Source organism: Dasypus novemcinctus, chromosome 13 (genome assembly GCF_030445035.2).
Source record: "Dasypus novemcinctus isolate mDasNov1 chromosome 13, mDasNov1.1.hap2, whole genome shotgun sequence".
Taxonomy (NCBI): Eukaryota; Metazoa; Chordata; class Mammalia; order Cingulata; family Dasypodidae; genus Dasypus; species Dasypus novemcinctus.
Genome location: NC_080685.1, coordinates 14,381,583 through 14,407,204, shown reverse-complemented (window position 1 = coordinate 14,407,204; position 25,622 = coordinate 14,381,583). Strand labels below are relative to the sequence as shown.

At 39.4% G+C, this 25,622-nt stretch overlaps 1 protein-coding gene across 2 annotated transcripts in view; it reads right to left on the bottom strand.

Moving 5' to 3' along the window:
• Positions 1-2,213: 2,213 nt before the first annotated feature.
• The window catches only part of LYST (lysosomal trafficking regulator), a 224,204-nt gene continuing 200,795 nt past the window's right edge, over positions 2,214-25,622 (bottom strand). For both annotated transcript variants that reach the window (XM_071207370.1, XM_058309504.2), the window contains 9 exons: positions 25,389-25,619; positions 21,531-21,720; positions 18,424-18,560; positions 16,886-16,984; positions 10,840-10,979; positions 10,065-10,162; positions 5,677-5,833; positions 5,187-5,258; positions 2,214-4,274 (listed from right to left, as the gene is read on the bottom strand). In XM_071207370.1, the coding sequence (XP_071063471.1) occupies positions 4,136-4,274; positions 5,187-5,258; positions 5,677-5,833; positions 10,065-10,162; positions 10,840-10,979; positions 16,886-16,984; positions 18,424-18,560; positions 21,531-21,720; positions 25,389-25,619 (1,263 nt within the window). In that variant the 3' untranslated portion in view covers positions 2,214-4,135. The remainder of the gene's footprint in view (positions 4,275-5,186; positions 5,259-5,676; positions 5,834-10,064; positions 10,163-10,839; positions 10,980-16,885; positions 16,985-18,423; positions 18,561-21,530; positions 21,721-25,388; positions 25,620-25,622) is intronic.

Below are 25,622 nucleotides of genomic sequence, written 5' to 3'. Positions count from 1 at the left end.
CATGGTGGAAAGAGGGGTGAAAACAATTCTTCTTTCAGTCTCAACTACAGGCTGAGAGGCATTATTCTTCACAACTGTGTCCTCCAGAAGCATTCTAGAAAAGAAAGTAGATGTCTAATTCTTATTAGAGGAACACAGTGAGTAGGTTTTACTTGGTTGTAATAAAATACCACAATGTAGAAAAATATGTATAGGAAATACATGATGGAATTAGCAATTAATCATTTGTGTTAAGGTCATCTCAACAATTACGAAAATGATACCTTAATTTTTATTAAAATCTCAGAAAAGACAGTTGTTTTTTTCTTAATGCTTGAACTGGACCCCAAGGATTTCAAAGGTGATTTTAACAAAATTACAATCTGAGAAAGAATGGCTTATTGTTAGTCAGCCTTCAAAAGTTTTGGTAAGACAAGCTTAATTCCTTTTGGAAATGAATCAAAATTTCCTACAAAACCATCTTTTCTAAACTCATCTCTCACCGACTCTGTTCATGAGGTAAACAAGTTCAGCTCTTGGGCAAGATTATTGTAGCCTGGGTTCAAATTATCTTCTAGTTATTTTAGCTTTAAAGGACACATAGTGTTATTTAATTTCTCTCAAAGAGCTGAGCTGCAACTCCATGTCCCCAAAATGGTAGGATTTATTCTGATTTCGCGTGGATTGAAGTGTGTTTTGTACTGGCAAATGTAGCTGCTTTTTATACTCTGAAGTTTGAAAATTGAACACAACACTGGGGTAAATGTCCAAGAAGTACTGTGCGTAGTATCATTCTCTTTGTGTGCTATTCCCAAGTCCAAGTTTGGGCTGAACCTAAAACCTCTTTTGCTTCCTTTTAATCTCAATCTTGAATGATGTCAAATTACAATTCTTTGTTTCCTCTCCCATATATTTCACAACTGCTCATGCCTTCCAATTGGTCTTTCTGGTTAAAAGTTTTAAACCTGTTAAATTTTGAAGTGCTTTGATTTCATAGTATATGGGGTTGTTATCCTGAGAAGTACCTTGAAAAACTAGTACAGCTGTCCACAAATAGTTTACAAACTGGGAAGAGCTGAAGGGTAATCAGCAAAGTAAGGGGAACAGCTACATGGATAATCCGAGGACTCAATAGTTTTAACCTGTAACTAACTTCTTTTCAAGATTCATGATAAAATAAATGCTGAGTTTCTTTCCTCTCTACTCACTTTTCTAAACATTGACCTTGTAGCTCCTCTCTTTTTGCTTCAGACATTAACAAGTCACCCAAACTGTAAGAAAGATATGACGAGAACAAGCTCGGTACTGCCCTACACACCCCAGCACGTAGCATTGTGCATCCACAGAACTGGCAGTCAATGAAAGCTGTGAAAGGACGGATCAAACGGCGCCCTGCAGGTAAGGGGACCTTTGAGTTGGCAGGCCTACACAGGTTCAATATGCTGCTGCGTTCTCCTGGGGACAGCTCTGCTCAAGTCTTGAGAACGCTTAAAGTGCTGCAGAGGCAAAGCAGGGAAAACAGAATTCTGGGTTGTTGAAATCACCCACAATTTTGCAGTGTCCACCAGAAAACCTGAAGTGCATGCCTGGTGCTGTCGCCTTCATCCGGCCCTTGTTCGTTGACGTTCCCACACCACAGATGCTTCACAAACGTAGTCACATCCGTCCCCTCTTCACCAGCTGAATTTCTATTCATTCATTGTCTAAATGAAAATTTCACTTGCCCAAGGGGCTTTCCTAGATCCCCTCAATTTAAATTGAACTCTTCTGTGAGTTCCTTACATTCTGCCTTCATAGCACTGATCATCGTTTGTAATTATATACTCATTATGTGTTATTTATGATATGTTTCTCCACCAGCCTGCAACTTCTGTGAGTCCAGAGAACAAGTATGTTTTGTGCAACACTGTATCTTCAGCACTTACCATAGTGCCTGGTGCATAGTAGAGGTTCAATAAAGACCTGCTGCTGTGGGTGGGTTGGGTGGGGGCAACGTTCTTTTCTCTAAAATGGGTGGTTTGCTCTTGCGACTTCTACCTAAATTCCATCTAAAGGTAGTAAAGATTGAGACCTAAAATTATAGCACAAACACATAATTAAAAAATGAAAGTTATCCCTTCCTAGTAATATACATTTATAGTGGAGCTAAAAAGGGAACATGTGGATTTTTTAAAAAGTCACCTACTTGAGATCTGCTCATAACATTGAAATTGAGTAAATAATAGGTTTTTAAATCTATTTTTATGAAATTTATTCCCAAATTGAGTGGCAATGTATACAAAGATAACAGAGCTTGTGATAATTTACAGAAATATTTGTTACAGCATGCACATTATGAAGTGCTTCAAACATAGACATACCAGGTTTCATGCTGAATAAATAATCCCCCCAAAATGAACTTTTATTTTTACACGAAAATATAATATTGCACTTATCTTAACAAGATCCGTTATTTTGCATATTTTCTCTCTAGATAAATGATGAAATTCGGCCTTAAAAAAATTGATTAGCATCCCTATTCTAATAGGGGATTAATGTGACCTCTCAGTCAAAAAAATGAAAGCTAGACCATAGCTGCACTTTAAAACAAAAACAAAAACAAAGCAAATCACTTCAACTTGAATAGGAACACTCTTCTCTCTGCAATTATTTGGACCTCATAATACCTGGCCTGTGCAAACCACAACATTAACTCCAGCCTGTAATGTCCTTACATATGTGTGCAATGTAATGTTCAAAGCAGAGATGGCCATTTGCTTCCTCTTGACAGCAAAGAATTGTGGAATTATATTTTATATAGTTCTTAAGCAGAATGTCTTAGAAAGATTGAAAATTATAAAAGTAGTTCTGTAAACACCATCTGAATTAAATTTCCATAACAAATTATTCTGAGGGATATATATTTTTATCCCATGGTAACATATTACTGAGCTTATTTTACTGCTTTTAAATCCAACAAAACGGCACCCCAAGGAAAAATAACCATAATACAATGGTAGAGATAGACTATTCCAAGAGTTTTAGGAATTTTTAGGAATTCTGTCTTTATACAGTGTGAAAGTTTCATGTGACGCACACTTGAGATTTCTTCTGTTGTTCCTAGAATTCTCAGGTAATATATGTTAGTAGAAATAGAGTGCAAACTGTTTCCTAAAATAATTATTCAGCCTCCTGTTTACAACAAAGTAAGCTGTCTCCTTTTCTTTTACAATGCTCTTTTGGGGGAAAAACACTTCTTGTACATTAGATTAAGTGCCTTATCTAGAATGCATTGTTAATATCTGTGCAAACTTTTTGCATAGTGAAGGCTTTCTATTGCAAATTGTTAAGTATTCAATGCTCTGTAAATGGCAGATATTGGAAGAAAAGTCATTGTGTTTAAATCTTAGTGACTCAACTAGGGCTACTCATTATCTAGTGTTATGGATTTTAAATAAGATTTTTATGAAGAAACAAAATGTGTCTGATATCAAAGATACCTGCATTCTTGTTTGTGACTGTCAAAAAATCCTGGTTCTACTCCGAGCTAAGAAGGCAACTGGCAAAAATGGCCCAATATTGACATTCATTAGGAGTTTATTTTTAGTATTCAGATATTCCATAAAATGCTTGGTGCAGAGGCACCTACTAAATAATTTGCTTCTCAAAGAAAGCAATTATTGAGTCCTGAATTCTTATCCTTTATCCTCTTTTTTTTTTTCCTTTCCTTTCTTATTGGGATAGGGAGATTTTATCTCAGGGCAGATATAACATATATTTTTTCAAGTATTTTGTATAAATAATGAGCTGGCCAATTTAAATTCTACTGACCCTTTTTGAATCTTTAAAAAGTGGGTGGGGTGAGACTCTACCCTTTTCTTTAGAATTCTTTTGTGGGGAAAAACTTTAAGAATGTGACTTCAAATTTACCGAGCAAGACTTGAAATTTGTTGGTCAGTGCAGAGTGACCTGATCCTCCCAAGGATCACTCTCTTAGAGCTAAACTTTCCTTCAGGACCTTGTGTGGCTTCAGGATTTCGTGCAGCTGGACCGATTTTATCAGTATTCTGATGGTCGAGTTAGTCATCCACTTCTTCAGGTTCAGTGATCTAAAACTGGTGAAGTCGACTCTGGTTTGGAGTTCAAGTGCTCTGGGAAGTGCAGAGTTCTCTTGCATTCACCCAGCTGCATAGCTGCTAAGGAAGGAATAGAACATGGGCTGCTTCAAGCGCTGCTGGTCCTTCCGGCACCAGGCAATCACGGTCCCCTCACTGTTGGCTGTGAACAGGTGGTGGCCATCGCAGGAAAACGTAAGGCTGTAAAAAATGCATTTGTGCGTTATAGCTCTTAAAATTGTACCAGTGATCATACAGAAGTTAGTATGAAGAAGATAAAATATCTTCACTGGACTAGAGAGACAAAATTATTACCTACAACTCACTGTTTTAACTTGTAATTCTAATACGGGTTAATCACTCTGCTGACAAATTTGTGATGTTCATTCTAACAAGGCGATAGAGCTTAAAATCAGGATAGAAAGGATTGATAATATTCTTTCTTTGCATATTTTCTTTTTCATTTTTGTTTATGCTTTGTTACCCAAACAACAAATACTTGGGTGAAGGAAAGTTAAAAAAAAACCCCACAAAAACAGTACTATATTTTCTCTTTATGGAAATAAATGATGATTAAATACAAGGATATTTTATTTCCCTGAAAGAGGAAAGGATAAAGATGTAACATTAATACATAATTTTGGTTATTTACATTTAGTACATTGAAATAAACTTATTTTAATAAAATAGAATTGGAATCACTTCCAATTGAATTTTTAAAGTCAAATTGTTTGTTAACCAAGTAAATGACGACTGGCTGTTTATAGATGTTTTCAAGCACAGTCCTGTAGCTATCAATCCCATTATGGTATTTTCAAATAAAGAGGAAAAAAAATAGCTTCTATAATTCAAGAGGCCTTACCTGGGCATTATATCAGCACATCTTTCAGTTAGATGATAAGTTCCTGACTCAAAATTGAAGTTCCAAGAAGACGAGGGCTGTGCCTCTTTCTTGGTACCGTGTCACTGAACCACCTGGTGTTCAGTAAATGGTTGGCTTTTTATGATGAAAACTTTAATCATGTGTCTCTTTAGGTTTGTGCATTTACATATCTCTTTCACAAAAACATAGTCACAAAATACATGTAGAGCGAAGGGAGGAAAAGATTTTACCTTACAATAGGCTTATTTGATTTAGGAAATGTAATTTCCCGCACAGGCTTCAGATCCCATGTGCTCCATAACCTAGAGGGAAAAAAAGAGTCATCATCTAATTATCAAACGACCATACACTTACTAAAAAAAACCCTACATATTGATTTATTAAAAATCACCCGGAAGGAAACACAAGTAATAGTAAAGTTAGTTACTTCTGGGAAGTCTGCAGGGGTGGGTGTGGGCGCGAGGGAACATTTTACTCTGTATACTTCTGGATTGTTACTCTTTTATATAAAGTTAAACTATATAAAATTTCAAAACTGCACTAAAGCAATCTTTATTATATAGAAATAAAACAAGAATAACCAAATAACTGCACCTGAAGGTGATTTTAAGTTTTAAATCTAATTCTTAAATACTAAAATGCCTTGGTATTAAAAACTAATTTCTGAAGCTGCCGTGTCCTTAGGAACAAAAGCGACCAGGACAGTAAGATTCCTCTTACCTTACAATTCCATTCTCCAGGCCCCCAGCGATCACATTGATGGATATTCCTTCAGGTTGGTTAGAGAAAGCCACGGAACAAATGATCTCCCTGCAGTGGACGTGGCCAATGAGGTCGCCATTCACGGTCCAGAGCCTGAGGTCACTGCCCCCGCCAGCTGAAACACCAAACCAGCCCTCAGGTCAGCAGAGCGGGCATCCCCGGCCCGCCCGCAGCCCTCGGGGCCAAGCGCTTCTGTTTTGGTGAGGAGGTGTACAGGCCATCTGTGAGTCAGGACTCTATAGGAGACGTTACTCCAGCACAAGCCACACTGGGCTTTGCATTTTTAACTAGAGACAATGACTAGTGAAAACAGAAAAAAGTGAAAAAGTCATCTACAATGGAGAGCGAGGAGGTAAACTCATCACGAATCTTTATATCATTACAGTTCTTTAGCATATATTTTGATAAATAGGAACTATATATATATAGATACCTGGAAAGCTAAAAAATCTCCACAGAAAGCAGATAACAGTCTATGAAACCATCTGTAAGAAGTGACTAATGTGACTTCTGAAGGAAAAAAGTTGTAGTAAAAATTGACTGTTAAAAATGAACTCTTAAAAAATAGAAAAATTCTTCAAACTAAGATTGAGTCTTCTAAAGCAATGTTTATTAAGCTATTTTCCTTTTTTTTTTTTTTTTGAAAGAACTTGGAGCAGCCAAACTTTCTGTAGTTTTGTAGGGGGTGGAGGAGATAGTATCTGTTTGCCATGCCATTTGGGCCTCGTGATGATGTGCCCAGCCTTTTTTGGAGAAATAGTCTCATGCTGATAAAGACAGAGGTTAAGAGGCATGGAAAAGTTTGGATGCCGTACTTACATCAAACTTATTTTTATCTTTCCATTAGAACTACCATAAAAGTGGAGAATTTACTACTTTTATTAGGACAATGAAAATATTTCTATTTGATAGCAAAAATATTGGAAATGCTTCTGTATTTAAAAATATTGGAAATGCTAAAGACCTTCAAACATCACGGACTCCCCACTGTAGAATATTAGGAGATATTATCTAACTAAAGTATCAAGATGTGGAAGACTCAGTATGCTAAAAAATATAATTGTAGGCAATAGATTCATCTTATCCATGTGATTTCACTCTTTTAAATTTAATAACTGATAAAATATTTTAAAAAAATGAAAAACTACTCAGATGAACATTAGTAAGATGAGGCGGCTTATTAAAGCCATTGAATACATCTTCATAAAAGATACTGATGTAGGAGTTAGTCACTGTAATCCATAGCTACTGTGTGGATTAAACCTTCAAAATAAAAAATCTAAATGTGGTTCTATACTCTCTGAAGTATGATATGGAACGTAATAGTCAAAGAACTATCCTATTAATAGCAGGTCACTCAGTGACTTGGGCTACAAAAAAGCCAAATGACTGCTCATCTGCTTAAGATTATAAACACCCAAAACAGAAACCTTTACCCAATATCAGATTGCTTTCATGTAAAATTGAACACATCAACTAAAAGAAAGTTGGGCATTCCTCAAAAAAAGAAAAAAAAAAATCCCTATTTTTCCCTGTACATCCTCCTGGATATTAAAATACATTAGATAGCTACCTCCTGCCCTGAATCTGAGAATCTTGGAATTAGCTGGCAACACAGTACCAGGCTATGGATGTCTCACCCTAGTTCAAAGGCATAGTTGATCCGGTGGTAGAATAGTTTTGAAAACAAAAGAAAGTAAAACAAAACACAACAAAACAAAGCATTTTTCACAGTTTAATAAATTTTTATATCTTATGAATATAAAAACCAGATCTTTAGGGAGTAGATGTGGCTTAGTAGTAAAGTGCCTGCTTTCCATGTACAAGGTGTGGGTTCAATCCCCAGTACTGCCTAAAAAAAAACCACACACAAAAAAACCCAGATCCCATATGTACTGGGGAATTAGAATAAATGAGCTTGCCAATGTAAGTTCAGCTCCTACTTACAAATTTTTTGGAAAAAAATTGTTCAATTTTGATTTTAAGGTTACTTGGATGGCACCCACTGAAGGGTCAAGATTTTTGGGAGGCAAAATCTGATCATTTTCTTTGCTTCTTGGTCTATAAGAAGAGGAAGATGAACTCTAGCCTGGGTCACCAACTACATGTTTGGGCTTTCTTTTAAAAATATATATATTTTAAAATTTTTGGGAAGCGGACTTGGTCCAGTGGATAGGGCGTCCGTCTACCACATGGGAGGTCTGCGGTTCAAACCCTGGGACTCTGACCCGTATGCAGCTGGTCCATGCGCAGTGCTGATGCGCGCAAGGAGTGCCCTGCTGTGCAGGGGTGTCCCCACATAGGGGAGCCCCACGCGCAAGGAGTGCACCCCGTAAGGAGAGCTGCCCAGTGCGAAAGAAAGTGCAGCCTGTCCAGGAATGGCGCCACCCACATGGAGAGCTGACACAGCAAGGTGACGAAAGACAAAGATTCCCGTGCCACTCTCAACAACAGAAGCAGATAAAGAACATGCAGCAAATGGACACAGAGAACAGACAACCGGGGGGGGGGGGGCGGGGAAGGAGAGAGAAATAAAATAAATCTTAAAAAAAATTTTTTTATTATGCTCTCTATATGCCAAATGTTCTTATGAGTTCTTTTACATATGTGCCAAGAGGCCTTAAAAACGTTGAGAAGGCTTTTTGTTCTACCTACTACCCTATTATCCTGTATACCACCTAGGGACACCTGAATACCCTACCAGTGAGTTAGCAATTGCAGCAAAAGTAATTTTGCTTCTTGTTCCCATGTGACTAACTGATACAATATCATGGATATAAGTCACTCCTGACAGCAGAAAAGTAATTAACTTTATAAAATTTAGTTCCCTCAGGATCAGTCCTAACTTTCAAATGATGCCAAAACAAGAGAGCAGAGACCTCCATCTAAATGATCATTATATTGTTCTCCTGCACACCTCTCCTGGTGACACACCAAAAGCAGCTAATGTACAAATGAAGGAAGAGCAATTAGCAATGTCACCAATCATTTGCTCGCACTTCTATTACCAAAGTCAAACTGTTTAAATAAGTTCTTTTCTCTTAGGTATCGCCATTAGGAAATACAAAGTTTTCATTACATTATTTTATGACATGGGGCTAAGACTGGCAAATACTTTCACATCTGAAATCTTTAATCACGACCTAAGGCATTATTTTTCTTGAATGCAAGAATGAATAAAGGTTTTATGAAAAAAAAAAAAACAACACAAAAAACCAAAACAACAAACCAAGAAACCACAAAAAAACAAGATATACCAAAGGATAGGGGACAACCTGCTATAGAAGTGTCAACAACATTTTATCCTGAGTGGAGGGTAAGAAGCAAACAATTTTTCAAAGAATTGTTATAATTTCATGATCCTTAATAGAAATGCAAACAGAAAATTCACATGAATTTTCCAATTGTGCTTTCCTTTTGGATGCATCAGTTTTTAAACATGTATAAGCAAAAAGCAAAAACAAAATCTTACTTTTGGAGATATATTTTATCATGTAATTTTAAGGCAAATTATACCTACATTTATTATTATTCTATATTATTATCTTCTCTTAGGAATGAATAGGAAGATATTTTTTCAAGTCATCTGCTGCTACTTTTTGATTTGTCATGAGTAAGCTAACAGTTAAAAAGCAGAAGTAAAAAAGGATAGAGAAACAAAAACCAAGAAAATGAAGATAATTATGTAATAATTTTCTTAATTGTGCACAAATACAATTTTTCATATTTCAGGAAAAGAGCTGAATTATGACAATACCCTTTTTAAAATTTTATTATTTTTTAAAGATTTACTTATTCCCCCACCCCCACCCCGTTGTCTGCTCTCCGTGTCCATTCACTGTGTGTGTCTGCTTGTATTCTCATTGGGTGGGTCCAGGAACCAATCCTGGGACCTTCTGGAGTGGGAGAGAGGCGATCGCTCTCTTGCACCACCTCAGCTCCGTGGTCTGCTGCGTCTTCTTATTTTCTCTCTTCTGTGTCTCTTGTTGCATCATCTTGCTGCGCCAGCTCTCTGTGTTGGCCGACACTTCTGCGTGGGCCGGCACTCTCCGTGGGCCAGCTTGCCCTCACCAGGAGGCCCTGGGCATCGAACCCTGGACCTCCTGTATGGTAAACTGGAGCCCAACTGCTTGAGCCACTTCTGTTTCCCAACAATACACTTTTGTGTAAGTGGATGCCTAAATTGATGAACTCAATCTTGGACATTACTGTATTTTAATACACATACATGCTATTACCGAAGTATTTAAATCTGGCAGGGACCTTCAAGAACACAGAGGCTGACAACTCAACCTATAATCTAGTCAGGTGGCTGAAGTACTGCGAAAACAACATCCTGTACTCACCTGAGTCGCACACGGTAGCAATGTCACCTGTTGTTTCACTGGCGGAGACTGCCATGACAGGGCTTTTGTGTCCTGCCAGGCTCTGTACATAGCACAGCCTGGAAGACAAAAGGCAGGAGTTTGCATATGGTCGTTAAACGTAAGTATGTTCTCTTAGTGGTATAATTCCTTTCCTTAGCATATGCACCTATTGTTCATAAGGCATATATATTTTCTTAATTATCTTTTGACTTCAGTAAGATTACAAAGAACATGTTTGTATTTCATGCTTAAGACTACGAAACTATAAAGATTTTTCTCACGCTTCTGTTGCCTAAGTAAGAACGGAGCGAAGCGGACTTGGCCCAATGGTTAGGGCGTTCGCCTACCACATGGGAGGTCCGCGGTTCAAACCCCCGGCCTCCTTGACTCGTGTGGAGCTGGCCCATGTGCAGTGCTGATGCGCGCAAGGAGTGCCGTGCCACGCAGGGGTGTCCCCCGTGTAGGGGAGCCCCATGCCCAAGGAGTGCGCCCCGTAAGGAGAGCCGCCCAGCGCGAAAGAAAGTGCAGCCTGCCCAGGAATGGCGCCGCACACATGGCGAGCTGACACAACAAGATGATGCAACAAAAAGAAACACAGATTCTTAGTGCCGCTGGTAAGTATAGAAGCAGTCACAGAAGAACACACAGCGAATGGACACAGAGAGAGAGCGATAAATAAAAAATAAATCTTTAAGAAAAAAAAGTAAGAATGGAAACACTAAACATAGTTGTTGCACTTGAAGACCTTCTTTACCTGTTTAAATCCCATATGATGCATGTTCCATCTCTGCTCACACTTATCATTACGCTGTACGGTTTGCAAACAAACAAACTGGTTATTTCTTCCGTATGCCCATAGAGATGTACCTGAGACTCCATTTCTATCTCTGATGGCTGAAATTAAAAAGGTTAAATAATGTATAAGATAAAACCACGACTAAATGTATCTTAGAGACTATAGTATCTCAGGGACTCAAATATTCTTTTCAAACATATTTTTCAATCTAATCTGAATCAGTTCAAAAGGGTAAAACTAAAAAATTTTAAATTGCCCATAACTTCAACCTTTCATTTTTGTCTATTCTTGTCCAGTCTGTCCCAATACACATGGATTTTTATAGTAGTAATGCTGCCATGTACTTTCTCCCATAAACATTTTCTATCTTCTACACTGTCTTCAGAACGATCTTTAATGGTGTTCTAATATTCTACAGTGTATTTAAATTTACTTGAGCATCCTTTACTAATATTTAAAACTGTTCCCAATTTTTTCAAAATTATAGATAATGCCATAACTAAATACTTCATGTATAAAAGCTTTGTTCCTTCTCTGAATTATTTCTTTAGGATACATTTCTAGAATTTTATTATTGGTTCAGTGAATATTAATACTTTTATAGTTCTTGACTGTAATTTTCCAAAGAGTTTTACCAATTCATGATGCCACCAAAGGTGCCATGCACCCTCACCATCATTACTAGTCAGTGGTGACGGATTTATTTTCCAAATAAAGGCTGCAAACCAGTGGTCTGAGGCCCACACTGCCTCACAGATGCCACATGTCCACACAGGGCTTGGTTCTTTTTTCTTCATTAGGTAGCTGTTTAGTATTATGAATTATTTGAATACTTCCACTTAAAACAATATAGAAAAGTAAAAAAAAAAATAGTATAATAAACACCTACGTACTGGCCACCCAGTTACTTTTGCAGCATTAGTTTTTTAAATAAAGAAAACATCAAAGGTTACACATTCAGTTTATATACTGTTCCCTTCCCTCCTCAGAAGTTGTCACTACTCTGAATTTTGTATTTATGTTCCCAGGCAAGTTTTATACTTCTACAATATGTTGCCGTAACCTTAAACAACATATACCAATGTTTTTCGTGTTTTTAAACTTTATATAAATACATGCTATCATTCTTTTTTTAAAAAAGATTTATTTATTCCCCCCCCCAACATTGTCTGCTCTCTGTGTCCATTCGCTATTTGTTCTTCTGTGCCTGCTTGTCTTTTCTTTAAGTGGTACCAGGAATTGAACCTGGGACCTTCCAGAGTAGGAGAGAGGTGATCATTCTCTTGCGCCACCTCAGCTCCCTGGTCTGCTGTGTCTCTTATTGTCTTTCCTCTGTCTCTCTCTCTCTTTTTTTTTTTAAAGATTTATTTTTATTTTATTTATTTATTTATTTCTCTCCCCTTCCCGACCCTCCCCTCTGCCAGTTGTCTGTTCTCTGTGTCCATTCGCTGTGTGTTCTTCTGTGTCTGTTTATATTCTTGTCAGCAGCTCCGGGAATCTGTGTCTTGTTTCGTTGCATCATCTTGCTGCGTCAGCTCTCCATGTGTGCAGTGCCACTCCTGGGCAGGCTGTACTTTTTTTTGCACGGGGTGGCTCTCCTTACGGGGCGCACTCCTTGTGTGTGGGGCTACCCTACGTGGGGGACACCCCTGCATGGCACGGTACTCCTTGCACCAATCAGCACTGCCCATGGGCCAGGTTCACACGGGTCAGGAGACCCTGGGTTTGAACTCTGGACCTCACATGTGGTAGGCGGATGCTCTAACCATTGGGCCAAATCCACTTTCCTGTGTCTCATTTTGTTGCAGCGTTGCTGCACCAGTTCTCTGCTTGGGCTAGCACTCCTGCGTAGGGCAGTACACTGTGTGGTTCAGCTCACCTTCACCAGAAGGTGCCAGGAATCGAACCCTGGACCTCCCGTATGGTAGATGGGAGCCCAATCATTTGAACCACATCAGCTTTCCTAAGCTATCATTCTTTATCTTCTGTATCTTGTCTTTTTGTTCACCATTGTGTTTGACACCTGTCCGTGTTGATACTTTACCTGTAGCTCATCTATTTTATCTGCTATATAGCCTGGACAATGGTTTATTCACATAAAATTCACATTTTCGACCTAAAGAATGAAAGCCAGGCAGTGCCATGCTCCCATTCTTCCTTGGAACAACTGACTAGAGGTGTGCAGCAGTTGCCTCTGTAGATAGCACTTGTGAGCTTCAACTGAAATTAGTCACAGTGACTAGATTGGCCTTGCACCTGGGCCAGCTTCCTATGCTTGGGTCCCTGGGGCCAAAGGTCACAAGTCTATCCCAGAGCTGCACTGGCCTCTTCCAAGGCTTCATCCTACAAGGGCAGATCACACTGCAGTGTGTGCCACCCAAGACCAAGGGGTGGGACAGAGCCTGGGGCAGGAAGAAAAGAGGAGCAAGCCATGGCCCAGAGGCCAGCTCTTACCGTGCGGCCATGTACTGAAGAGAAACTCCAAGGAGTCTAACAAATCAAACCCGCCTTTTGGGTCACTGGGTATTTATCAAAGTAGGAGATTAGAACATATTTTGTTAAGTAGTTGGCTCAATGTGTAACTTTAGAATATTTAGATATATGGCATCTGGGTCTGTCTGCACTCTTGTCCTGGGCCCTGCCAATGTGCGAGGCTGGCCTGCTAGCACGCGGACTGTCTTCTAGGGTACACAATCCATTCTCCATCTCTGAGCTCTGATGATTGGAATTTGTGAGTACCCCCCACCTCAGTTCAAAATATTTCAAAATTACCTAAGTTTTAAATGGCAATCAAGGCTGCTGTAAATTACATTTCCTTTATTATAACCAAGTTTTAACTTTTGAGTATCTTTACAAACTCATTTCTTTGTAAACTGGCCTATGCCCAGTGTTCCTTGTCTGTTTCTCATGACATTTGAAGGTTTATTTGTAGGCATTCCCCCATCGAGGACTAGTGTCCGGCTCTCGTCCTTGTTTCTGTCAAATGACTGGTGCTGCCATTCCAGTCCAGTCTTGGAAATTTCAACAGATCCCCGAGATTTAGCTAAGGAAGGTAGTACATAAAGGCCCCGAGAAAATATTTTCAAGCAATTATTTTGGCCACATTCAACATGGCATGTTTGGGGCCTGCCTATTGGCTGGTAAAGCCAACTCAAAGGAGAATAGAAAAACTTTAAAACCATGGCAGGGAAACGGACTTGGCCCAGTGGTTAGGGCATCCGTCTACCACATGGGAGGTCCGCGGTTCAAACCCTGGGCCTCCTTGACCCATGTGGAGCTGGACCATGCACAGTGCTGATGCGCGCAAGGAGTGCCCTGCCACGCAGGGGTGTCCCCCACGTAGGGGAGCCCCACACACAAGGAGTGCGCCCATGAGGAAAGCCGCCCAGGGCGAAAGAAAGTCCAGCCTGCCCAGGAATGGCGCCGCCCACACTTCCCGTGCCGCTGACGACAACAGAAGCAGACAAAAGAAACAAGACGTAGCAAATAGACACAGAGAACAGACAACCGGGGTGGGGTGGGGTGGGGTGGGGTGGGGGGGATTAAATAAATAAATTTAAAAAAAAACAAACAAAAAAACAAAAAACCATGGCAGTCAGCCTGCTGAAAAAGCTGTAGAGCAGGAAATGAGTGGACAGGAGGTGCATCCTGCAGGCCTCAAGGAAAGCTTTAGGAATGCTGAGACAGTGAGGGGGTCCCTGAGAGAAAGCACCATCCACCACAATGACAGCAACAATACCTACACAAACACCTACACGTCACCCATCAAACATCAATAAAACCGCATGGCGAAGGTTCCTTTTTCACACTGTTTAAACAGGAACTGTTGGGGAACGGCTGTCGCTCAGTGACTGAGCGCCTGCTTCCCAGGGACAAGGTCCTGGGTTGAATATCCCCAGTACCCATAAAAAACAAAGGTATCTGTTAATCTGATGACTGAGTGACCTAAAATACTTAGAAGAAAAGAAAACCCTAATAAGGCAACTGAAAGGTCTGCTTTCAGGCAAATATATACCTGAGAAAAAGTAAGCAACAGATGCCTTCATGAACCTACCATGTCTTCAAAACAAAAAGAAGCCTGTATCTCACTGGATTCAAGTCACAATGGCTACACTCTTGATCTGGAATCTTCAAAGCTATTCTGTGCACAATTACTCCTGTTCTGACAGCTTAATTTTTGTAAAAATTTGTACTGTGCGCTGTGTTAGCATGCAACTAAAAATTTAAGTTGTAGGGAGATGAGAAGTGAGGAAAACTAAGAATGCTGTTCAGAGCTGTGGGAAAAGCAAGGGGGAATAAAAAGCAAAAGATGAAGGCAGTTTTAAAAAGGTGTCTATGTCATGGTGCCAAATGATCTGAGTTCATTGGGAGACAACTGTCCTAGCAGCAGTGATTTGGACCTATTTGTAGGAAAAAGGAAACAGAAGGATGAGCTCAGATGACAGGTGATGGCAGCAGTGAGTATCAGAGGAGTTCTAAAGTTCACATCCATTTTAGGCCTTTGGGAGTAAGAAGGTGAAGAAAGGAAATATTCCCAAAGTTAGGCCACTTCTCTGCTTAGATGCCTTGGCATGCCTTTTATTACGGCATGTAAGAACCTTACCAATGGATCAGTCTAGTTTTCCCACCCTGTTTTTGCCATTCTTCCCCCACATGCTATGCTCTAGTCACATATAAGTATTTCCCTTCCCCAACCACACCATTCCGTCAATGCCTGGCTGTTGTGCAAGCCAGTCCTCTTTGCTCCACTTAGTAAATTCATGAAATGATCCTCTTTAAGATTCAGCTCCCTGATATCTGGGTGTTCCCTCTTCTGTGCTCCTCTAACCTCCATGAACCTTTCTTAGAGCACACACTTCACTGTCCTGCAAACATTTGCACATGCCTGCCTCCTGCCAATAAGGCTACAAGATAAAAATAATATATTATGGTCACATTGGTACCTGGGGTGCCATGACAAAGAATCTCAGCAAGGGTTTAAAAAGGCAATGGATAAAAAATGTAAGATACTTTGGTTAGTAGTAATATTTTGAGGATGCTCTTTCATCATTAGTTAAAAATGTTTCACAACAATGAAGGTATTGGTGGTAGGGTGAGATAGGAGAGCCTTGTATGTTATATATGTTTGTTTTGTAAGTTCACAGCTATTACTATACACTTACTGCTTATGTATGTTTTTGCATGAGCGATATACTTCAATAAATTAAAAAAAAAAGGGGGGGGGACAATGGATAGAAAAGGAAGGATTTGGGGGTTACCCTATGCTAGGAATACAGGTTTCACCTGGTAAAATATATTTAACAAATATACTGGAAACAATTATAATGGGGGAAAAAAAGCTCAGAAAAAGTTCTAGGTTAGAATGGTAATTACTGAGTTACTCTCCTAAACTTGTCACATATTCTCAACTGCGCCACAGGCAGCTGATTCAAGAAAGGGAAGACAAGCAATTAAAAGAAGCACTGCCTACTTTCCACTCTGCACTTTACTATACTACTTTATGATTTAATTCCCAAATCCTGGCAGTGCAGAGAATGGCTAAAATAAAACAAAAATTCTTCCAGGAAGTGGTAAAAATCATGGCAGGGATTACTTAGATTTTGCTGTCTTTTAATATACGCAGAGTATGGAAATGTTGAACATTAGGGGGTTCTGGAATCGAAAGGATCTCACAGTTCAGTCCTAGGCATCCAAGCCGATACTGAAGAATCCAGACAAGCAGCAAAGCATAAGAAAAAGCCTAAGCACAAACAGGTCATAACTCAAAATATGAGCTGTGTCTGAAACCAAAAAATAAGACTTTTTTATTTGTTTTCAAGGCTTTTCATGATTCTTATAAACCTAAAACTAGAGAGTTGCACATGTGACCTTTCATATTTTATATGAGCTAATATAATAGGAAACCTTAATGTAAAAAACTTTAAAATTAATCTTATTCAAACTGAATTCTATTTTATAAAGATATGGAAATCCATAATACCCACGACGTGGGTCCAGAACCTACCGTGCTGCTTGTGAATCTGTTTGTGTAGGCGGTGATGACACCACATTTGCTCCCAGTAAACAGCTGGCAACTGTCAGGTACCCAAGCACAACTAGTCACCTTTGAAAAAGGACAAATCAAAGATTATTATATTATAAAAATGTAAGAAATTCTATTTTTCTGACAATTATTTAAAAAAATATATGATCACAAAATTTAAGGTAAACATTTGAATTGAAATGATCAGAATGGTACCAGGTATAATAATGGAGTATTCTGTAACTCTAAGCCAGATGTCTAAAGGCTGTTTCAAAACTAAAATGCAATATAATATATAGTTTATACTTTTACATTTTAATGACTATATATACTTGTGGCCATTTTTCCTCAAAAATTTAATGAAATGATCCAGCATTGACCAGATCCAAGGTTGTGTGTATGTGGGGTACACATTTACCTGCTTTTTCTTTTCCTTCTCTTTTTCTGTTTTTGGTGGGGAGAGAGCATATATATAAATAGAGCTACTGCTTCTAAAAGTTCTAAAGATTGTTAGGGAGAAGAAGGAACGATACATGTGGAGGACACAAGCTGGGATTGTTCTTCTGGTACAAAATCCTTCAGTCTTAACCATGGACACAGAAAAAAGTACGGCCCCATTCTAGTTGGGAGCAGCTCTCCGTGCTGCCTGACAGGTCTTCCTTTGGGCACTAGCTGACTCACAGGGCCGTTTCCCACAGCAGCTGTTCCCAACTGCTCTGCTCCCCTTGAGTTCACTGTCCGGCCCACTCGCCCCAGCAGGTAACACCCTCACACTCCACTAAGAAGACGGATGCCACCGGTCATGGGCTTCTTCCTTCCTTCCTTTGCACTGAAAAATGTCTGCACCTGATTTAGAAGAGGAAGTATCTCTTCTTTGGAGGCCAGCCCTGCTCCACTCCATACAAGCAGGTCCTCTCTCTCATAGTTTTAAATTGTCTTTTACTGGCTTCCTACCCTGGACCTGTGAATGTCTTCAACTCTCTGCTACCTTAGAAAATGACTCTCTTTGATCCTGGTTGCTCTTAACTCTTGGTAAACCATCAGGGTCCACTGGATCCAATTTTAGGTTTTCAGTTTCTTTTTGGAGTAGTTCTAACTATTTGAAAAGATTGATCTTCCTTTTTACTCTTAGAGCTCTTCCAATAAAGAACAAATGTACTTATACATATATATATATGTATGTATAAAATAAAACTCATTCTGCCTTGCAATTACTGTATGAATCCACTGAACCCTTTCTTAAAAACCTAAGCTACAGTATAGGAATTTAATCAAATTATTTTTCCTATATCTTGCAACATTTTGCTATTTCACCATCCAAGGAATTATTTCATCTTTCAAGAAAGCATAAAAGAAAATTGGAGACACCATTTCTGAGCCTGCTTTTAGCTCTCACTGAGCACAGCTGAGAATTCAGAAATTTTCATTTTCTGCTGCTAATAGCAAAGAGAAGAAAATTGGCAGAGGAAGATATTTCACAATTAAGAGACTACTGTACAGCATTTCAGAAGAAAGTTTACCTGGTACTGTTGTGAACTTTGGATGAAGTTTATTGGAGGCTCGCTCTGTTTGCTCTTCAGCCTTAAAATGTTGTCCGCATAGCCCCAGCTCAGGATGGCTGACCACTGAATGTCAGTGCTGTTCATGCTTCGCACGCCTCCGGAGAAGGAGAAAAAGCAAAGCATTAGCTCTCCACGGCGCAGCGGTGCTCGACAGCCCTAGAAACAGCAGCGTAGAGGCTGAAGTTCACAAAGCAGGACATAATGTCATTCTAGGGCAAAAGTCCCTTTTGGGAAGGGTAGAAAGCATTCTTTTTCACCCAGGGTACTTTGGTTGTGATTTATTTCACTGACTTATCATTAACAGGTTAAAATGGCTGCTAAGAAATTCTTATAAAAGACAATGATAGTCAAGCTTATTCTACTGATGTTCTGAGACACCTATCCTTTTAAATACATATGAACTAGATCCTGTTTAAATAACTTGCTAGAAAACCCCTGCTGGATACAGAACACTGCTAGAGGAGAAAGCACACCTATCCTGGGAAGGGATAATTCAATCCCGTCAGGTACAAGGACTTTTTTATCCTGTAATTCAAAGAGGTTCTAGCCTCTTTCCCTCTCTCTTCTTTACATGTCCTTTTGGCACACAATGGGGACATTTTGAATCCTTTTGTGGCATTATGCATAATCTGTTCCTCGATGGTATGCAGAATATAGCTATATGCAGCACACTGTAAATGGTACTACCCTTGGGACTTGGAATTCTTTTTAGTTCCTTAAGCAGAGAGAATGTGCTCTCTTTACTCCAGTACCTAGCAGAAAACCCAGCAAATATAGATAAATAAATATTTGTTGAATGAATCAACAGCACGTTGAAAATGTAATTCACATAATTTTTTGTTTTGTTGAGTGTCATAACACCAAAAGTTGACATCAATTTAGCAGCAAGGAACTTGGGATATACTCACTAACTGTAAGTTCCTCTAAATGTCACACCTTGGGTAAGGAGCCACATTTTGAATCCTGGGACCTCTCCAAACCTACCACAGTGCCTGGCATGCTGCAGGCACTCAATGACCAGGTGTATGTAATAACTGTTCCCAAGTTTTCATGCCAGCAAAACAGGACACACCATCTCTAAGCTCTCTTTTTTTAAACAGGAAAATAAAGATCTCCTTTACCAATTTCAGCAGAGACTCTAAACAGGAGTTTGCAAGGAAGCTGCGTTTTCAGAACGCATAGGCTTGGATCAGGCCCCAAAGATTCTGATACAGTGCGTCTCGAGTGGGACCCAACAAACAGAGTCTGAAAAAAGCACTTGAGGCAATTCTCAGGCACAGCTAGTTTTTCAGTAATTGGCCTGTACTGGTTTTGAGATAATTACAACCATCTCTGTTTAGTTCCTATATTGTATCATGCATGTATAATTAAGCAAAACTACATTTATTTTATATGACAGTACTCAGCCCTGCCCAGCTGTTAATACATGGCATAACTTTCACTGACAAGCCACAGTCTCGGCTGTTCACCACATCTATGGATGTGGCGTGCTGGGTACGTGGCACCTTGACACCGACAGCATCCCGGCCCGGGGGGGTTTGCAGTCCAGTGGATATTTGTCCAACACTTGGAGTGATCCAGGCATTGTGCTAAGCATTTCCATAACTTATTTCATTTTATCCTCACTATAAATCACCACGGGAAATAAATCCTTTTGTTATACCATTTTACAGAGAAAAAGCCAGGATTTGGAAAGCTTAAAACCATTACCAGGGTCACCCGGTTATTAAATAGCAGAGCTGAGATGCAAACTCAGGCAGTGTGCCTCCCCACTCCACAGCCGTGATTCCTGCCTTACACTCCCTCTCTGGACACACAGAGATCTGAGATACCCCAAATACATTTTGCAAGGAAATATAGTGTAATTTGCATGAACACAGCTATACAGGGCACACTAAGAGCTCGTGATGGTAATGGTACAAATAAGATAGGTTGGGAATTATATTCAACATAGTTAAGTTCTATAATGCTTAATGATAACACCAGCCTTTTCTCTTCTGTTCAATAAAAGTAAAACTTCAATTTCCTCTAATTTATTTTTTAAAGGTAAATCATTCACAAACTTTGGTACTTAAGTATTATTAGTGAAAAATGGCAATATACTAGTGAGGAATAAAACCACTGAAATGACAATAATTTTGATTAAACAGATTTGATCTGATATACTAACTCACTAAACAGATGAAATGGTATGCATCCTCCCCCCTTTTTTAAGTTACCAGGGCAGGAAATTGAACTGGGATCTTGTATATGGGAAGCTGGTGCTCAAACCACTGAGCCACATTGGCTCACCATCCCTTATTCTTGACAATTATAAAAACGATCATCCATTTCATGTTAGAAATTAGAGCCTGAAAGAAGTGTGGCCTGGTTAGCGCAATTAATGTATTTAAGTGACTGCTCTTTGGCACGGGGCCTGGCTTCCCTGCCATCTGGTGGAAGGCCTCACAGAACCCCAGGAGCACGGTGCTGGCAGGAAGTGATGTGAAATCGAATGGCGCAGGTGCAGCTACTTTTCCACCATTTAGTTGACATATAGAAATATGGAGCGGGCCTCTACAGTACAGCACTTTTTCCACATGCTGCTTTTATTAAGTCCATCAATGAGAAGTCACAAAAGCATTGCTTTTGGGGCATATATATTGTCAGAAACCATTTTCAAGGTGATCTTGGCTTCCTTGTTTTGTCTTGTTTATTTTAATCCCATAGAGGTACTAGATTTGTTGGCCAAATGCATCTATCTATTGCAGGGTTGAAGAGCCTCAAGGTAAAACGTAACTTTCTATGGAATTGATGTTTCACCCTGTGAGTATAATCATTTCTTCTTATCGCTTTCAAATACCTTCTCTCATTTCAAAGGGCACTGCCTTTAATTCCCACTTTTTCTCAGGTAGTATGTTTTAATTTCTACCTTGCACTAAATAACCACACATTTGAGCAGGGTTATTCACAAAGGACTTAGAAAACTTTAGAAATCAGACAAGCTAGTAGCACAGATATGCTGGAAACTTTCAAATCTCATGAAAGATACAACTGGAATGATTTTCCATTAGGACTTATTGTACCTTGTTCTTTGCTGTATATCATTAGAAGACAGAAATTTCTGGACAAACCGCAGATTGCTCGGGTGGGCAGAGCCTGGAGAGAACCAAATCTTTCTCCATGGGGTTGGCTGAAGCAGACCACAGGCACTGGAGCACTTGGGGAGCCTACATACTCCCCCCACTTCAAGCCTTTTATCCATGACAAAGGACTCTAAAGCCAAGGAAAGTAAAAAGGACACTTCTTAAAAAAGGAAGTACAATAGAATTTCTTATAATTTAAATTCTGAACAAAGTAAGAGAAGGCAATCTGATTATAAGCCCTATGAGGGTAAGAATTATTTCTATATTTTTAAAAATTTCCCCATGCTTAGCATATAAAAATAGTTACTCATTTGACTTTTATTCTCATATAGCTTGCATGAAAATGTCTGGTTAATAATTCCAAAGTCCTTGAAATCTGAGCAGAGAAAAAAAATTCAGTAATTATAGTTCTTTCAGCCTTGAAGAGATACCTACACTAAAGCTGATGCCCCCAGGAGGACTGTGACTTGATAGTTTGATTACATATTTATATATATATGGCCATTAGGAATCAACACCACAGGGAGCACAGGAGAGCTCTGCTGCCTACAAGCTCTTTCAAGACAGGCAACAGCTCTGACTCATCTTTGTACTCCTAGCACCAACTCTAGGGCCTGGCACACAGCAGGCTCTCACCAGATGCTTGACAGAAGAGTGGAGATGTGCTCAACCATGGAGTGCACTAAGAGAACTCGACAGAGAGCACTACATGCTAATGATGGACCACTGACAGTGAGCTTTCAGGAACTAGAGAGCAAAGAGGTGTGGGAGAGAACAAAGGCAGAGGTGGGGTTGGAGACCAGCAGCTCATGGGTGGAGACCTGCACACCTGGCCATGCCCAGGTGCCTGTCCCTCCACAGCCAGGAAACACACCCTCTATTCCAAGCAAAACTCAGGACCAAGGAGGAGATGGAGAAGGCGGCAAACCCTGTACTCTTCACGAGCTTCTCCTGACAGTTCTTTTTGACTCTTTCATCCTCTATTAAACTCTACTTTTAGATGGATTTTTCCCCTTTCAGATGTTTAAAGGTTTAATTTTTTTCCATTCAATTTTTTTCTGAGGAAAAATACTACATACATCTAATGAAAATTACTAATATACTAAGTAATTTTCCGTCATTTGCACAAAAAACCTGCAGATTTTAAGTGAAGTTTGCTGATGTTGTTTTCCAAAAGAATGAAAAAATAGGCAGCATTATCCTAAATACTATCTTTTAAAAAATCCAAAGGACTTTAGGGGGTATAATAATTTCAGAATATTTGGGGACATATATGAATGCAAAGTTTTGACTATTGTATTGGTCTGAAAAAAAATAAACCTCTCCAGAAAAGCTCAAGTGAGGATAGAAAGAGTAGGATCAGAAACTCTGTGTTAAAGTTAAGAAAAATGTGTGTTTTGAGCTGCAGTTATGATTATTCACAATTCCATGCCAGAAAATTCCTTTTATGTGAATTGCAGAGTTTAAGCTATTAGTTTTGCAATTACACAGAGACAATGGCAGTTGTTCTACATCATAGCATGCATAAAATAATAGTGATTCATATGCTTTTCATACAGCTGTGGTAATTTTTAGTTTTATTGATGAAGTGAGGTTCACATAAACATATCTGGACTTCATCTGGATGAGCCCCTTTTAACCAAGTACTTCCACTTAATTTCAAGGCTTGTGTTTACATGTGTAGATGTCAAGTGAAGGCCCAAAGAGTTAAGGCACAATATGTATGAAAGAAGATTTAAAGTGGTTCAAATTTTTTAAAAAATTACATGTGCACAGAGGTATAGGCAAGCCAAACCATAAAGGAACTGCACCTGAGAAGTTATTCATTCATTTAAGAAATTCTGAGTACTCACTACAAGCCAGGTACTGTCCTAGGTGCTGAAGATACTGTGAGCAACTAGACAGATAAAATTCCTCACGTCATGGAGTTACATTTTAGTTGGGACAGGATAAACAGACAAATAAATAGGTGATAAGTGCTATGAACAAAAGAGCAGGGAAAGAGGGTTGAGAATCATGGAGTTATTTCAGACATGGGGCTCAGGGAAGGCGATGGTGAGATGTCTGAATGAAATGAGGGAGGGTAAATCTGGGGACACATCATTACAGGAAGAAGGCATAGTCAGTGCAAAGGTCCTGAGGTGGGAACGAGGCAGGTGAGTACCAAGTTCACACCTTATATGTATCAACTTAAAACAGTTCAGTAGCAATTAGTAGTAAATTAGAAGGTGTTTTTTAATGTTCAAGGATATATCATTACATTATTTTTGACACATTAAAATAATGAATTGATAGTTAAGAACAGTGACCCTAGTAATGACTAAAATGATTTGGAGGCTTTAAAATCTAAAGAGGGAAGCGGACTTGGCCCAATAGATAGGGCGTCTGCCTATCACATGGGAGGTCTGCCGTTCAAACCCCAGCCTCCTTAACCCGTGTGAAGTTGGCCCACGCGCAGTGCTGATGCGCTCAAGGAGTGCCCTGCCATGCAGGGGTGTCCCTGCGTGGGGGAGCCCCACGTGCAAGGAATGCACCCTGTAAGGAGAGCCGCCCAGCGCAAAAGAAAGTGCAGCCTGCCCAAGAATGGTGCCGCACACACAAGAGCTGACACAACAAAAAGAAACACAGATTCCCGGTGCCACTGATAAGGATAGAAGTGGTCACAGAAGAACACACAGCGAATGGACAGAGAGAGCAGACAACTGGGGTGGGGGTTAAGGGGAGAGAAATAAAACAACAACAACAAAACATTAAAATCTAAAGAGCATTAAATTTACAAGTCAACATAGAACAAAAAATATAGCTTTCTACTACGAAACACACGAAACATTGGTGATTTAGTTTCATATTAATGTCTATCATAATAATGTTTTAAATTTGAATTTTACTGGTTTTGTAAGTTTTATTTGTATTTAACATGTGCCTTTGTTCTATATGAGCTATAAGCATAAATAATTTATAACTAATGACCCGACATATTTATGACTACTGTAAGAAAAAATTTCCAAAACAAGATCTGTGAAAATCTTCTTTATAAAATGGCTCATAGACTCAGTTTGAGATACACTGCTTTATTTAATCTTCAAGGTCATTCACAGCCTCTTTTCCTTGCCTTTTCATTTCCTGCCGTTCCCTTCTACAAACTTTCCATAACACTTTACAATTCACAGACTAACATCTTACACTGCATTTATAAGGAAGAATTTAGTTGAAAATTAAAATTATTTGTAAGGCTTGATTGCTTTATTTTTCTCTTTTAAAGTAAAAATTATATGTACTTCCTATGTTCAGAGGCATTGCTTTTGATTATCACAATCTAGGAAGGCCAAAGAAATATGTAAATTTCCTTCTTAAGTGTAAGCCAAAATATTCACACCTCTGGGCAGTTCTTTTGGTTGAAGAGAAACAGGATCACTCCAGGCATTTTTACACTGGTATATCCATGCTCAAACTGTTCTCTATTCCTAACTGTTCTTCTCATCTTCTTTGCAAAATCCTATTATGCCACTTCTTTGTGATGCTCTCCCTGGTAATCACCCTTCTCTCTGCTCCATGAGGGAAGTTACAATCTGACAGAACACCTCTTTTTCCTCAGTGCTCCCCCTAACACTCTCATTTACAATGCACAGTTATTGCTGTTAGCTGCACGCATCTATTGCTTGCTGGTTGGTGACCATCTTCAGGCTGGGACTGGGCTATTAATTTCTGTGTCCCTAGAGCCTGAGAGAGGGTCTGACACAAACTTCTCAGGGGTTAGATCATGTTTTGTCGAGTTCTTCTGAAATCCAAATGACTTACCGGGTAGGTAACTTCTTTGACCTGTTCCCGGGTTTCCCTGAAAGCAAACTGTACTAACAACCCCACGGCAGCAGGAAGCTCTCCTTCAATGTTGAGCCTAGACCCAGCTCTGCTGGCATGTGCTGAGTGGAACAGCTGACGTGGGGTCTGACCGTAGGTTTTTATCATGGTTTCCAGTGCTCGCCTCTGAACTGGATCTTCAACTGCAGAGACATCCATTCCAAAATATGTCTG